This window comes from Terrapene carolina, unplaced genomic scaffold (assembly GCF_002925995.2).
Source record: "Terrapene carolina triunguis isolate 2854851 unplaced genomic scaffold, T_m_triunguis-2.0 Scaffold113, whole genome shotgun sequence".
Lineage (NCBI taxonomy): Eukaryota > Metazoa > Chordata > Testudines > Emydidae > Terrapene > Terrapene triunguis.
In genome coordinates this window covers 5,211,976-5,225,540 of record NW_020664464.1, presented here as the reverse complement: position 1 = coordinate 5,225,540, position 13,565 = coordinate 5,211,976, and the positions used below count along the sequence as shown (strand labels likewise).

The following is a 13,565-nucleotide window of genomic DNA, read 5'->3' as shown; positions in this document are numbered from 1 at the left end:
CACTGAGCACAGAGAGGTGAAGTGAGTTGACCCAGGCCAGATAGTAAGGCAGTGGCAGATGTGGAAACAGACTCCAGGTCACCCTGACGTACACTGTGTAACTTTGTATGAACTGAGAGCACTAAAGCTTGGTTCTACACCCTCTAAACTAGTTTTACATCAGTGTAACTCCACTGACTCCTGATTTATGCTGTGTAAGTGAGATCAAAATGGGCCCTGAGAGTTCAACCAGCATGTATATCAAATGTCCTCAACTGCAGCACTATGTATTTCCTGTTAAGGTAGGAATATAGAACCTACTTCCATTCAGTCGTAGATTTAACTAATGACAAAACCTAATGACAAATTTGCTTTATTCATCAGAAACTTTCAGCAGCTGTTCTGCATAAAACCCTTAGCCAGGATGGAGATTAACACAGACAAGGGTGGGAGTGGGAAGAGAGATGGAAGGAAAAAGCCCATCCAAGTCATGCAATCAAAGTCTGATCCACTAACCCTGAGCTGATGAGAGTTTTCTTTCTTGAATGAAAACTGCTGTCTCATGGACCACTAGGGATATTTGATCCTGCTCAACACCATGGGTGGTAGCTCTCTAAAACAAACCAGATTCAGGCCACCCATTGAATTCTATTAGGATCTGAGAGGAGTCTGATTTCCTTTAAAACCCATTTTTAAAAAAATAATCACAATAATAAAGATTCAACTTGTGCCAACCACGTCTTGCAAGTGCTTAGTGAAATGCAGAGTCATTTACAAGCCAAAAATGTTATTCATATTTAAATTGCTGACATGCTTGTGTAGCAAAAGAAAACAAGAGTTGATAGAAGCCCCTCCTTCAGATTTAAGGATTGTTTTATCTCTTAAAAACCTGTGAATTTAAGGGGCAAATTTTCAGCGAGCCGGTGAGATCGTGCCAGCAATATTTGCATATGCAAACAGCTGTGCATGCAAAAATTTGGTAGTTAGAGGTCTATTGGTTCAATCTGCACATAAAAAGGACTTTAAACCCACAAGACTTTGCAATTTTTCCCCCCAGTAGCATCCTTCCAAATAACAACAAAGAAATGGCTTAACTTTGCTTTCGGGGATATATCAAAGAATCCAGACAACAGCAAAGCAAACACATTAGTACTAAGCCTTGTGTTGATGTCAAAATGAAAAACACTTGATGGTGATGAATAACGGGTATCCTTGTATCCATCATATTTAATCGTGGCTGATTTAACTGGTTTAAGCATTTCAGCTGACTCTTGATGAGCCTTCCTGGGCTAAAAATTTGTATGTTACACACCCACTCACCCCACAAATATAGACTCAGGGCTTTCTATAAACAGACAGACTGATTGATCCCTAGGGTTAAAGCAACACACACTTTTTTTTTAAAACAGATAGGAATCTTTTCTAAAAAGTCTATATCACCATCAGGGTAGGAATACATTTCTTTAATTTAGCTGGTTCTGGTTTTAATGCTACTATAGTGCTGGTACAACAGTTGATTAACTCTGGGTGTTTCCAATCTGTTTTGGGGTGAAGACAAAAACATAAGGGGCTAGATCCTCAACTGTTGTAATTGGCTCCATTGACATCAATGTAGCTGATGATCCAGCTCAAGTCCTTTTAGGAACAGGAAAAGGCCAACTGAGTTCAACACACTTGCCTTTAAAAACAAAATCTGCTTCATTTAACCTGCTGGCTTTTTCAGCATGTCTCTCAATCCCCTCCTTCTCCAGAATAAATCTAAGTTTCTCTTGAATTCATTAACACTTTTTGCTTCAATTGCTTCCCTTGGAAACTCTTTCCACATTATTATCCTTTGCATGAAACCATTCTGCCCTGAGATTCCTATTTACTCCTAGTCTCCTGTTTTTATTGTTAGGTTTTGAGTGTCTTATCTGTTGTGAAAAAATACCTGCCAGATGTAACAATCCTTTTTATAACCTGTATCATTTCAAAAACTGTTTTTCCCTATGAAAATAACCCAGCTCCCTTCACATTTTACTCTGTCTGATCTTGGTTGCCCTACACTGCATCATCTCCAAGAAATATATTTTGAGCCATACTGACTAATTCTGTAGTTCAGATGGCATCTAACAAATGCCTAATATAGAAACTCCTCATTCTCAGGTTCCCGTATTCAAAGGGTTCCTACCATTGGAAATTAGAGAATATTTGGAACACAAGACACTTTTTATAAAGTTACTGAAGCTAGAGCAATTGAGCAATTCATAACCTCTTACAAAGATCTGTATTCCTCAGATTTGATTTCTAAAATAGCTAATCTGAATACCTTCTTTGCCTATATTAACTTTTCATAATTTATAGAAGGCCCAGGTGCTGGAATTTGCACTTTCCCCCTCTGAAACTGAGTTGGCTCTGAATAGTGGATGAAGCTAGACAGAACACATGATGGTGTCAGCCTGGGTAACACTTCTTTTAATACTATAGTGTAAAAATTGACACTGTAAAGTCAAGGATCAGAATTCCTGCAAGTGCCATCAAACATATTTGTCCAGCCACTGAAACTTTTTACGATGCATGTTTAGTTTGCATGAGCAAATAAAGAACAACACCACTGCTCTTATTTTTTTGGCCTGTCCAGTATACAGATAGAAGTAGAACTATATATTAGTAATCATGCATGCTTTTGGGTTGACTAGGTGGCTTGTTGGGCTATGTAATGGATTATAAAGTCTTCCATTGGAAAGTCATTGGTTCAAATTGAGCCCATATCATACAGGCTATTACCCTCTGACCCCACTGAGGATTACCAAAAGAAACTACATCATCTGCTCAAGAAACTCCCTAAAGAAACACAGGAACAAATCTACACTGACACACCCCTAGAGCCCTGACCAGGGGTATTCTACCTGCTACCCAAAATCCATAAATCTGGGAATCCTGGATGCTCCATCATCTCAGGGATTGGCATCCTGACAGCAGGATTATCTGCCTCAGGCCCTATGCTACCAGCACTCCCAGCTATCTTCGAGACACCACTGACTTCCTGAGAAAACTACAATCCTTTGGTGATCTTCCAAAAAACACCATCCTGGCCACTATGGATGTAGAAGCTCTCTACGCCAACATTCCACACAAAGATGGACTACAAGCCATCAGGAATAGCATCCCCGATACCATCACGGTAAACCTGGTGGCTGAACTTTGTGACTTTGTCCTCACCCACAACTATTTCAGATCTGGGGACAATTTATACCTTCAAGTCAGCGGGACTGCTATGGGTACCCGCATGGCCCCTCAGTATGCCAACATTTTTATGGCTGACTTAGAACAACGGTTCCTCAGCTCTTGTCCCCTTACGCCCCTACTCTACTTGTGCTACACTGATGACATCATCATCATCTGGACCCATGGGAAGGAGGCCCTTGAGGAATTCCACCAAGATTTCAACGATTTCCACCCTACCATCAACCTCAGCCCGGACCAGTCCACACAAGAGGTCCACTTCCTAGACACTACAGTGCTAATAAGCGATGGTCACATAAACACCGCCCTATGCCGGAAACCTACTGACCGCTATACTTACCTACACGCCTCCAGCTTTCATCCAGACCACATCACACGATCCATTGTCTAACAGCCAAGCTCTAAGATACAACCGTATTTGCTCCAATCCCTTAGACAGAGACAAACACCTACAGAATCTCTATTAAGCGTTCTTAAAATTACAATACCCACCTGGTGAAGTGAAGAAACAGACTGACAGAGCCAGAAGGGTACCGAGAAGTCACCTACTACAAGACAGGACCAAGAAAGAAAGTAACAGAACGCCACTAGCCGTCACCTACAGCCCCCAACTAAAACCTCTCCAGCGCATCATCAAGGATCTACATCCTATCCTGAAGGACGATCCCTCACTCTCACAGACCTTGGGAGACAGGTCAGTCCTCGCCTACAGATAGCCCCCCAACCTGAAGCAAATACTCACCAGCAACTACACACCACACAACAAAAACACCAACCCAGGAACCAAACCCTGTTACAAACCCCGGTGCCAACTCTGTCCACACATCTATTCAAGGGACACCATCATAGATCCTAACCACATCAGCCACACCATCTGGGGCTCGTTCATCTGCACATCTACCAATGTGATATATGCCATCATGTGCCAGCAATGCCCCTCTGACATGTACATTGGCCAAACCGGAAAGTCTCTACGCAAAAGAATAAATGGATACAAATCTGACATCAGGAATCATAACATTCAAAAACCAGTACGAGAACACTTCAGTCTCTCTGGTCACTCAACAACAGACCTAAAAGTGGCAATTCTTCAACAAAAAAACCTTCAAAAACAGACTCCAACGTGAAGCTGCAGAACTGGAATTAATTTGAAAATTGGATACCATCATATTAGGCCTGAATAAAGACTGGGAGTGGTTGGGTCATTACAAAACCTAAACTTAATTTCCCCAATATTAATTTCTCCCTACTGTTACTCACACCTTCTTGTTAACTGTCTGTAATGGGCCACACTCTTACCACTTCAAAAGTTATTTTTGCTCCCTTGGTATCCTGCTGTTAATTGATTTATATCTCATTAGACTGACCTCACATTTGGTAAAGCAACCCCCATCCTTTCATGTATTTATACCAGCTCCTGTATTTTTCACTTTATGCATCCGATGAAGTGGGTTCTAGCCCATGAAAGCTTATGCCCAAATAAATTTGTTAGTCTCTAAGGTGCCACAAGGACACCTCGTTGTTTTTACCATTATTCATGAGCGTTAAGTGCCAACAGTGTGCTTGGTGCTGTGCAGGACACAGGAAAAGACTCAGCCCCTGACACAGGAGCATACAATCTAAATACACAGACAAACCAAATCACCACGGTCGAGAGCCTCTCTCTTCAATGCTGATGCAGGAAGCAGTATCCACATTCTTTTTCTCCTTCCCTTCCGCCTGGGAGGTTGGCTAGCAAATTAATTTCCTCTCCCTTGTGTGGTCAGCAGAGCATGAAGAGGACAGACTGCAGAAACTCAGGCATACCTACTGGCTACATGCAGGCTGCCTTGTCACTCCTAATGGAAAACATCACTTTTGTTCTGATTTACACAGGTGATTGGCAGCTAGCAAGTGGCTATTTAGCCAAGAAAGGAATGCTGCTTTGAAGCACCTTGCAACTCATCTGTGGCCTGATTTTCAAATGTGCTGTGGTCGCTCAGCTACCACTAACTTCAAAGTTATTGGTCCTCAGCACACCGGAAAATCAGGGCACTGGCATTTAGAACTTCTCCCACCCCAGTCTGGAGGGAAGATCAAGGGGGGGGGGGGGCAGGATGACAAAATGAGCACTGCCTGCCTGGCTGTCTGAAGTACAGCTGCCAAATGGTACCATGGGCCACCAAATAACTGCACGCCCCTACGAGCAGTTCTGATAATATGTTTGAGCATGTGTAGTAAGTAGTCTGTTGCCAGCCTATCCAGAATGATAGCATATCATTTGATGCTAGTTTAGCCAAGTAGAATGGAAAAAAATTGAAAAGCATAATATAGACTATTGCCAGGTGTCCAGTTTTTGACTGGAAAGTCCGGTTTTCAAAGGATCTATACAGTCTCTGGTCAGAAGTATTGACTGGACACCAAAAGTTTGGTTGCCACAATTTTGTGGTCAATCCAGCCCATGGCCCTCCTTTAGCCCAGGTGCTGGGCCCAGAGCCAGGGAGGGGCAGATCTGGAAGCATCCCAGGTGCTAGTCCAGGCCAGGCTGGGGAGGGACACTTCGTCTTCCCCTGCAAGGGCTACTCCCCATCTCCGGAAACCTCTCCCAGCTGCAGGAAGCTCCCCCGCCCCCACTTTCTGCTCCCATCACTCCCTGCAAACTCTTTGCCTCGGAGCTGCTGCTGGATGGAGAAGGAGAGACGCAGTCCCTTTCAACCTCCCTCTTCTCTTTATGGTGAGTTCAGCCTTTGGACAGGGAGGTGGGGGGCCTTGGTTTTGTAGTGTCCGGTTTTGAGAAATTGGAAAGTTGGCAACCCTAAATATAGTAAATATATATTATTTAAATTAAATTTTAGAAATCAAAGGCTATTTGTTCTTTACCAACAAAACAGTAAACCATCTATTGCTAAATTATGGTCTCTTACATGGTGTGGGATAAATATATAATTTTCTCATGAGTCTAATATTCAACATAAACCACAGGTGGACTTTATGTAACCTATATTCCCTTTAAAGCATGCCACAAAAATCACAGTAGTTTCAAACAGAAGAAATCACTCGATGGCAAATTTCCAACAGGATGTAACCACCGGCAATGGAAATCTGTGCATGCAAATTTTTGGGGGCCAAAAAGATATTTTCACAGGACTATGTCCAACCAAATGTATACCGTAGGCCCAAGTCTTGATTAAGACTGCATGTGGTTTCCACAAGAGATACATTCTTGTTCTCATAACCAAGAAAATAGTTCTCATTTTTTGTCAAACTTAGCACTCTATCTGCCAGAAAGAGAAAAGAAAAAGAATCAGAAAAAGCACAGTTGAAAGGGCAGTGACACTGCAAGTGCCAATAAATTATAGAAACCATTGAGTCTGGAAGTGATTCAACCATGAAAGTGAGAAAGGAGCAAGCAAACTAACTGTATATCTAAACCAGGGACAAACTGCACCTTTGATAAATCAAGAATTTACTAGATGTTCCACAGCAACAGTGCTTGAAATTAATGTTAGCCTTGAGACTAGACTCCTGAGTTTCTTCTCATTTCCCAGGCTGACCCTGGTGACCAGACTTAGATGTTTAACCTCACTCCTATAACTTATGCAGAGGGAACTGGCAGCATATTCTTGGACAGCTGGCTTGTATTACATCAACTAATGTAGCTGCCTCCAAGCACACCATCACCTCTTGTATGCTACTTGGAGTAAACCATAAAATCCTGAGTATATACAGGATAATAGCATGTTACTAACACATAGCTAAGTACATAACTAGAATATAAAGTGGCTGTGTGTTTGTGTGTGTGTAAATAATGGTTAGTAAATATTAGTCTTTCATAGTGCTCCCAAAAATTTGTTGCAAATGGGTACTTGAGGGGGTCAGTTTAAAGGTTTATAGGAGTGTGCACAGGGCTGGCGCAACCCATTAGATGACCTAGGCGGTCGCCTAGGGCGCTACAATTTGGGGGGCGGCGACCGCGGTGGTATTTCGGCGGCGGGACCTTCCGCCGCCTCTGTGGGGGGCGGCATTTCGGGGCGGGACCTTCCGCCGCCTAGGGCGGCAGAAAAGCTGGCAGCGCTCCTGAGTGTGCAGATTTCTTTCCATTTAGCAAATAACGGAAGATAGGATACAGCATTCTTCATGCAATGAAATATGACATTTTCATACAGCAAAATTATTTTAGCAACATTTCCAATGTCTAAGGGTTAAACAAAAAATGTGGTCTTTTCAAACCCTATTTCCTTTACCTGCCCCTTCACTTGAACTCCTGTCTAGTGAAAACACCCTGAAAAATAAATGATTGTCCCCATATCAATTCGATAGGGGCTAATGATGGCTAGAAACACAGCTCAACCCAATCTGTGGCTACCAGTCTGTCACAAAGCAGCGCAAACAGCAATTGTGTATGTTCTGTATATGCAAAATGTATCAGAGAAATATGTGCTACGAAGGTCACTGGAGGATAAAGGATAAAGGCTGGACTCAGCAGACCTGGCAGCATTTCAGTCATTAGCAAATTAACATGGAGGACCATGGACAGTATTTTTCCTGCAGTTGTTCTCAAGCCACACTCAAGAGTAGAATTCTGCATACTGGCAGTCATGATGCATCTAGTCAAAGCAGAAGACTTTGATGCAATGGAGCATCATATTGTGCTTGTAGCAATGATGCCTGAAAATAGCTGTTAAGCATGATCCTGCCATATTAAGAATAAATATGACTGACATCTATTTGCAAACACAATAGTAGCCAGCTCAGTTTGGTTCTCCGGCATGGACCACGCTTTGCTAAGTTGCCCAGGTTAACTGAAACCATGTTCAATACCAAGACAGTTACCCTACCAATGGACTGAGTATTGTTTCCAATCACTCTTATAGCACAACTGGGTAACTGGTGATTTTGGATACAAATTATGTTGCAGCCATCTTCTAAAACAGTTTTAGATATGGTTACAAACTCTAGGAATATAGCCTCATCAGAGAACCTGGTTAAAGTGCAGTTACAAACATCACTCCAATTCATAGTGGAGATGGAACCCTAACCAGCAACCACAGAATTCACTCCTTGCCAGAAAATTGTACCCCAGAATCTCATTTTTACTATTTCATTGCTGATCATTTTAGCAGAAACATCCAGCAAATGTGTTTAATCCACTACCCAAAATTGCTTCCTGCACCTCCCCATGTGGTGAATTTAATATCAAAATAAATCACAGAGCACTGTGCTGATTGTCTCATTTTCACAATTAATTGAAATATTTTTTTATTTAAATGAAACTGCCCCATAGACTCCTGTCTGTAATACCAAGCTGCTCCAGAATCCAGGTACCGAGCTACAGAGTTAAAGTCCAGCTTGCCACTGCATAAGCGTGGCCTTATCTGTGTCATGTAACCAGACTAAAGCTAAATATGGTTCTATTAGTAATGTAGACAGGCCCTAAAAGAAAGGGAACTGAAAGTACTTCTCCTACCTGTCACTGTATTGCACCTCTGCTCCATTTTTAGCCCAGCTAATGGTGGGCTTTGGGTTCCCAACAGCCTCACAGTGAAGCAGCACACTTAGGGTCCCGCTGGCTAAGACGACTGTCTGTCCCAAGTGGGTGACAACTTCAGAGGCTGAGAGCTGCTGAGCTGCAGAAATCTTCCTGAGGATTGCAGGCTTTCGATGGGGCCTGCGTGAGCCATTCCCCACCTCCATTGAAGTAGGCAGGTGTGCTTTGGCAGACGACGTTCTCAAGGAACTGGTGAATCCAGACATAGGGTTGCGGAAAGAGAACTCTGCTGTAGCTGAAAGAATTCTCCCCTGGAAAACAGATTCTTGATTTTCCAAATGGCTCCTGAAGATGTCATCAGCCAGCTGCACAACAAGCTGCTTGCTGTAGACATCCTTAAGTTCCTCAGGCTGCTGAGACAAATTCCTTATGATATCATCCAAGCGTTTCTGCTCCATGACCATGGTAAACGGAAGGCTGTACTCCTGACTCTGCTCCTCCTCTGAAGAGGCATTTCTCTCTGTCGACTCCTGAGCCTCCCAGGATTCCAGGTTTTCCCCAGGCCAGCCTCTCTGCTCCAGAAGTCTTGAGACAATCTCATCGTACTGGCTGCTAGGATCAGCCAGATGCCCTCGTTTCTCGGCCTTGCTCCTATTGAAGAGAATCCCATTCTGATGCTTCTCCTGAGTGTGCAAGGCTTCATTCAAACTGGACTTCCTTGTACCCTCTTCCTCTCTAATCCCAGCTGGTTGGTTGATGAGCTTATTGTTGCCTCCAATTAGTTTAATCACAAAATGTTCCCGGGCTGGCCCTGCTGTGCAGGTGTACGTCCCAGCATCTGAAGGCTTTAAACGGTGGATCTTCATGTACCCGTACGGTGCAATGGTAATGTGAATTGAACTGAGGAGTCGCTTGTTGTCTTTCTCCCAGGTGATCATTGATTTACGGAACCTTCTCACTGGACATCGGAGGACAACAGAGGTTTTGGGCAGCAGGTAGGCATAGCCACCCACAATAAAGTGTAGCTTCTTCTGCTTCTTTGTTTGGATGTAAACTTTCTTCAGGGCCATAATATGGGGGCTTTGCTTTTGAGCCGGCCTGTTGTGCCCTGAAATGTAACTAATAATATTAGCATAGGGGTACTGTTAAACAAAACAAGCCACTTATTTTGGCACTGGCAGTAATTTCACCTATTACGTTTTATGGGAATAATAGGTTACCAGCTGCTGAACATCAAGCTACCACCATCAAAATGCAAGAAATAACAAGGTGCAATTTAGCAACACGAATGTCATCCTGAGGAGGTTAAATGTAGAAGCCGTAGTGCCAGGGATTGGACTGAGAGGGGAACTTGTTGGGGAAACACAGTCCCCGTTGGGTGAGTATTTAAATGAAGAATGTGGTTAATAAATACGGACAAAGGACAACAGGGAAGGAGAGTTCCTCTTGTTAAATGTTTACCATTCAGGCCCTGCAAGGCACCACAACTTTGTATCTCATAGCATTGAGAAGGAGTGAAAGTGTTACGACCTCAGTGATTCATATTAAACAGAACAAATCTGTTTAGAGTAGGTTTAAAACCCCAAGGTGCATAATATTAGACTTAATTAGTTATGTGGGTCCCTCCAGCTTCCAGATCTCTCTGCCAGACAAAGGAAAAACATGCCTCCATGGGAAGCACAGCATAAAGCAGCATAGGTGTATTATTAGCAGAGACGTCTTGAATCTGGACATTTGGTTCTCGGTTTGGCTCTGGATTTCAAAGCTTCTGCTTCTCTTCCCCTCTCCACCTGAAGTTTATGAGGTTTTGGATCTGGGATTCTGGTTCAGCTCATTGTAGAGCTAGGGACAGATTTGCTTTTAAATCTCCCTGCACCAGACTATCCCGCTTCATCCAAGTGCATACAGGAGTGCTATTTCATCCTGCATACAGGATCGTACTGTCTTCCCAAAGGGTCTCCACCAAGAAAGCAGGTTTAATTTCTGCTGTAAGGTTCCATAGGAGCCCAGCTGGCACAGGCTGATGAGGGGGATGTGCTAAATGAGCATGTCCTCAAACCACCAGGACACACCCTCCTCAGCCAGTGCTGTCCACTTCATTGGTGGCCCTTACTCCCTATGGGCCCCTGGCAGAGAGGACATTGTAACTGCCAAGAGGGTATTATGCCTCTAAACCCTAATTGTGAAAGTTAGATCTGAGTTTCAGTCTGGATCACTCCTCATCAAAATGGAAGAGGTTCTGGTTCAGGGGGTTTGTCTCAGACCCACCTCTAATAATTACCATTAGAGCTCCCATTCCCTACTCTGTCTTGTTGCTAGGTTCACAGCCAACTCTGGCAAAGCATCAGCCACTCAGCTCTTCTTATAAACCATGGGAGAAAGGCCCAAATAAGGAAATACAGGCCCCAGAAGTCATTCAAGGTGCTGAGCACCTTTGACTCCCAGTGAGGTAGTTGGGAGCAGAGGGCTCCCAGCACCTTGCAGTGCACTTAGCAATCTGTAGTACCAGATACTTAGTGGTGGAGCTCCTGCCCTCTCCCCACAAACACACCCAAGTTTCTTGTGTACTCACTTGTGCAAGCTGCTAGTGCACAGGACCTGACTAAAGAAGAGAGAGGCAAAGGTGGGCACATTGAGGAATTGATGATGATAGAACCTCCAGTTTTCAGCATCTTCCTGCAAATGGCATTTCGAGTCTGGGTGCCCTCTCCACAGCTCACTGAACACTAGAAACAAAACGAGAAACAGTATGTGAAGCATTAGGTTTGACATATATCCCACTGCCCAGATATACTATGTAGTCAAACACACTGTACATCTATGTTATATCCAAAAAACCTATATATGGGGTCCTGTGGAAAAAGCAATACAGGACAATGTAATTAAAGACTTTGTCATAATGGATATGCACAAGCAGGATGAATTAAGGTAGCATGGGTAACCATAATTCTGGCATTTCCTAACTTTTGAGCATTTGACTTTACAACTTCGACATTCTTTTAATGTAGATTTTTTCTATGTAATGTCCTATTTTTTTTTTAAACAAACTGAAAAAACTAAAATACTATCATGTGGAACTATACTGACTCCCCAGTTTGGGTCTTCAGAAGGGTTGGATCCATCACACAGACTTCTCCTCTTGAGACAATGGAGTAATTGATAGCAGTAGTAGGTTGTCATCCTTTGTGTAGACCCTGCACTAGCAGGGGGATAAGACACACACTTGCCAAAGGGTTTCATAGCTATTTGCTTGAAGCAGAGGAACGTAGAGACTCAGCCACTCTTGAGATCAACTCCAGGTTTTGGAGGGGAGTGACCTCTTTTTATTATACAAGCAATTGAAAACCGGGTCTTATACTGGGAATTGTCAGCAACCTTAACTATAGTAGTGATGTGAGTGAGCTGCTCTTGTGAAGGCTGAGTGGCTGTTTCCATTATATATAAAATCCCACTGTCAGTGTTTCTTTTTCTGTCCTCTTCAAATGAGCTCGATTTTGGTATTACATGTACCTTAAGATCAAGCTTTTAAACCACACCTCTGTAGAAGGTGAAGTGTGGAGCCAGGCTCACCCAGGAGAAGCATCAAAGGCACAATCTCTCCCAGCACCACTCCTTGTGCCTGGGGATTGAGCAATTTGATGCATCCATTGGTACAGAGCAGATTGCTCCCCTTGGAGCATTAGCTCAGCTCTGAGTGCAAAGAGGGCAGGGCCATAACCTTTCTTCTTTCCTGCTTTCTCTTCAGCATACTTTTCTCTGGAAAGGGGAGCAGAAGCAAACAGTGACTGTGCTACTTAAAGTGTAGGCAGCACAGCTATTGCTACTGTGTGTGGCTGTTTTGCAGTCACACGAAGTAGAGGGAAAGGCACTTGCTCACGGACATACAAGGGCAAAACACAATCTAGCCCTACATTGTCAAATTTGATGCAAACTGGCAAAAATTCTTCAGATTGCATTAAACCTTTGATTTTCTGTTTTACCATTGTAGAACTATTAAAAATTAACCTGGGAGATTAATGATGCAATGATCAGATGCAAAAGAGATGCCCCTGTGCAGTTGTCCTCAAACTATGGCCTGTGGATTATGGTCCATGAAGCAATTGCTGGTGGTCCACTGAGATGGTGTTCATGCAATGAAAAAGTTTGAGAGCCCTAGCTCAGGAGACTCAACTCAGTCCTGGACCTGGCACACAGTTTCTTGGGAGCCACCATACCTAGTATTTTTCCAGCGCATGTGTGTGTGGCTGTCAGTCTGTTACAGAATTGGGCATGGGAGACAGAATGAGAGGAAAGAAAAGAGTTGAGAGTGATCAGAGAAAAAGAAAGAACCAAACGAAAGGCTACTTAGAGCAGAAAAAAAATCTATTTTAAAAAGTGCTAGCGTGAGAAACATGAGTTGTATGGATTTTAATGTAAATAATGTACAGTAAAAATGTTAAAGCTGCACTCCTTGCGATGGAGGATAGGTTGGGGGGTGGGAATAGAATTACCCCTTTGCTGCCAGAATGGGTGTGTGTCCTGGCAGCAGATTTCATTAGAAAATCCATTTATTTGACTGGAATGTCAAGAGAGATCGCCACATGTGGGGTCGAGTGGAACAGCTCCCTTCCCTAGCACGACTGGTGCTTCCTTCATGATGAAGTTATTAACTATCTCCTTGTGTGAAGGAGAAAGGGGGAATTAAAAGGGGGAAGAGTTTACAAATATCCTTTCATAAAAGGACCAGAATCTGTTCTCAGTTATGCTGGTGTAAATGTAGAATAATTCCTCTGAAGTCAAAGGACCGTGTTCTGCTCTCACTTGCAAACCATGCAGCCCCTTGACTTCAGTCGGGTTGCATGAGTGTAAGTGAGAGCAGAATTTGGTACAAGGAGAGCAGGGGCAATGTATCAGG

The 13,565-nt window shown here is 43.3% G+C and overlaps 1 protein-coding gene across 2 annotated transcripts in view; it reads right to left on the bottom strand.

Annotated features, from left to right (window-relative positions):
* The window catches only part of ADAMTSL1 (ADAMTS like 1), a 274,580-nt gene that overhangs the window by 65,643 nt on the left and 195,372 nt on the right, over positions 1-13,565 (bottom strand). For both annotated transcript variants that reach the window (XM_026652366.2, XM_026652367.2), the window contains 2 exons: positions 11,244-11,397; positions 8,651-9,779 (listed from right to left, as the gene is read on the bottom strand). In XM_026652366.2, the coding sequence (XP_026508151.1) occupies positions 8,651-9,779; positions 11,244-11,397 (1,283 nt within the window). The remainder of the gene's footprint in view (positions 1-8,650; positions 9,780-11,243; positions 11,398-13,565) is intronic.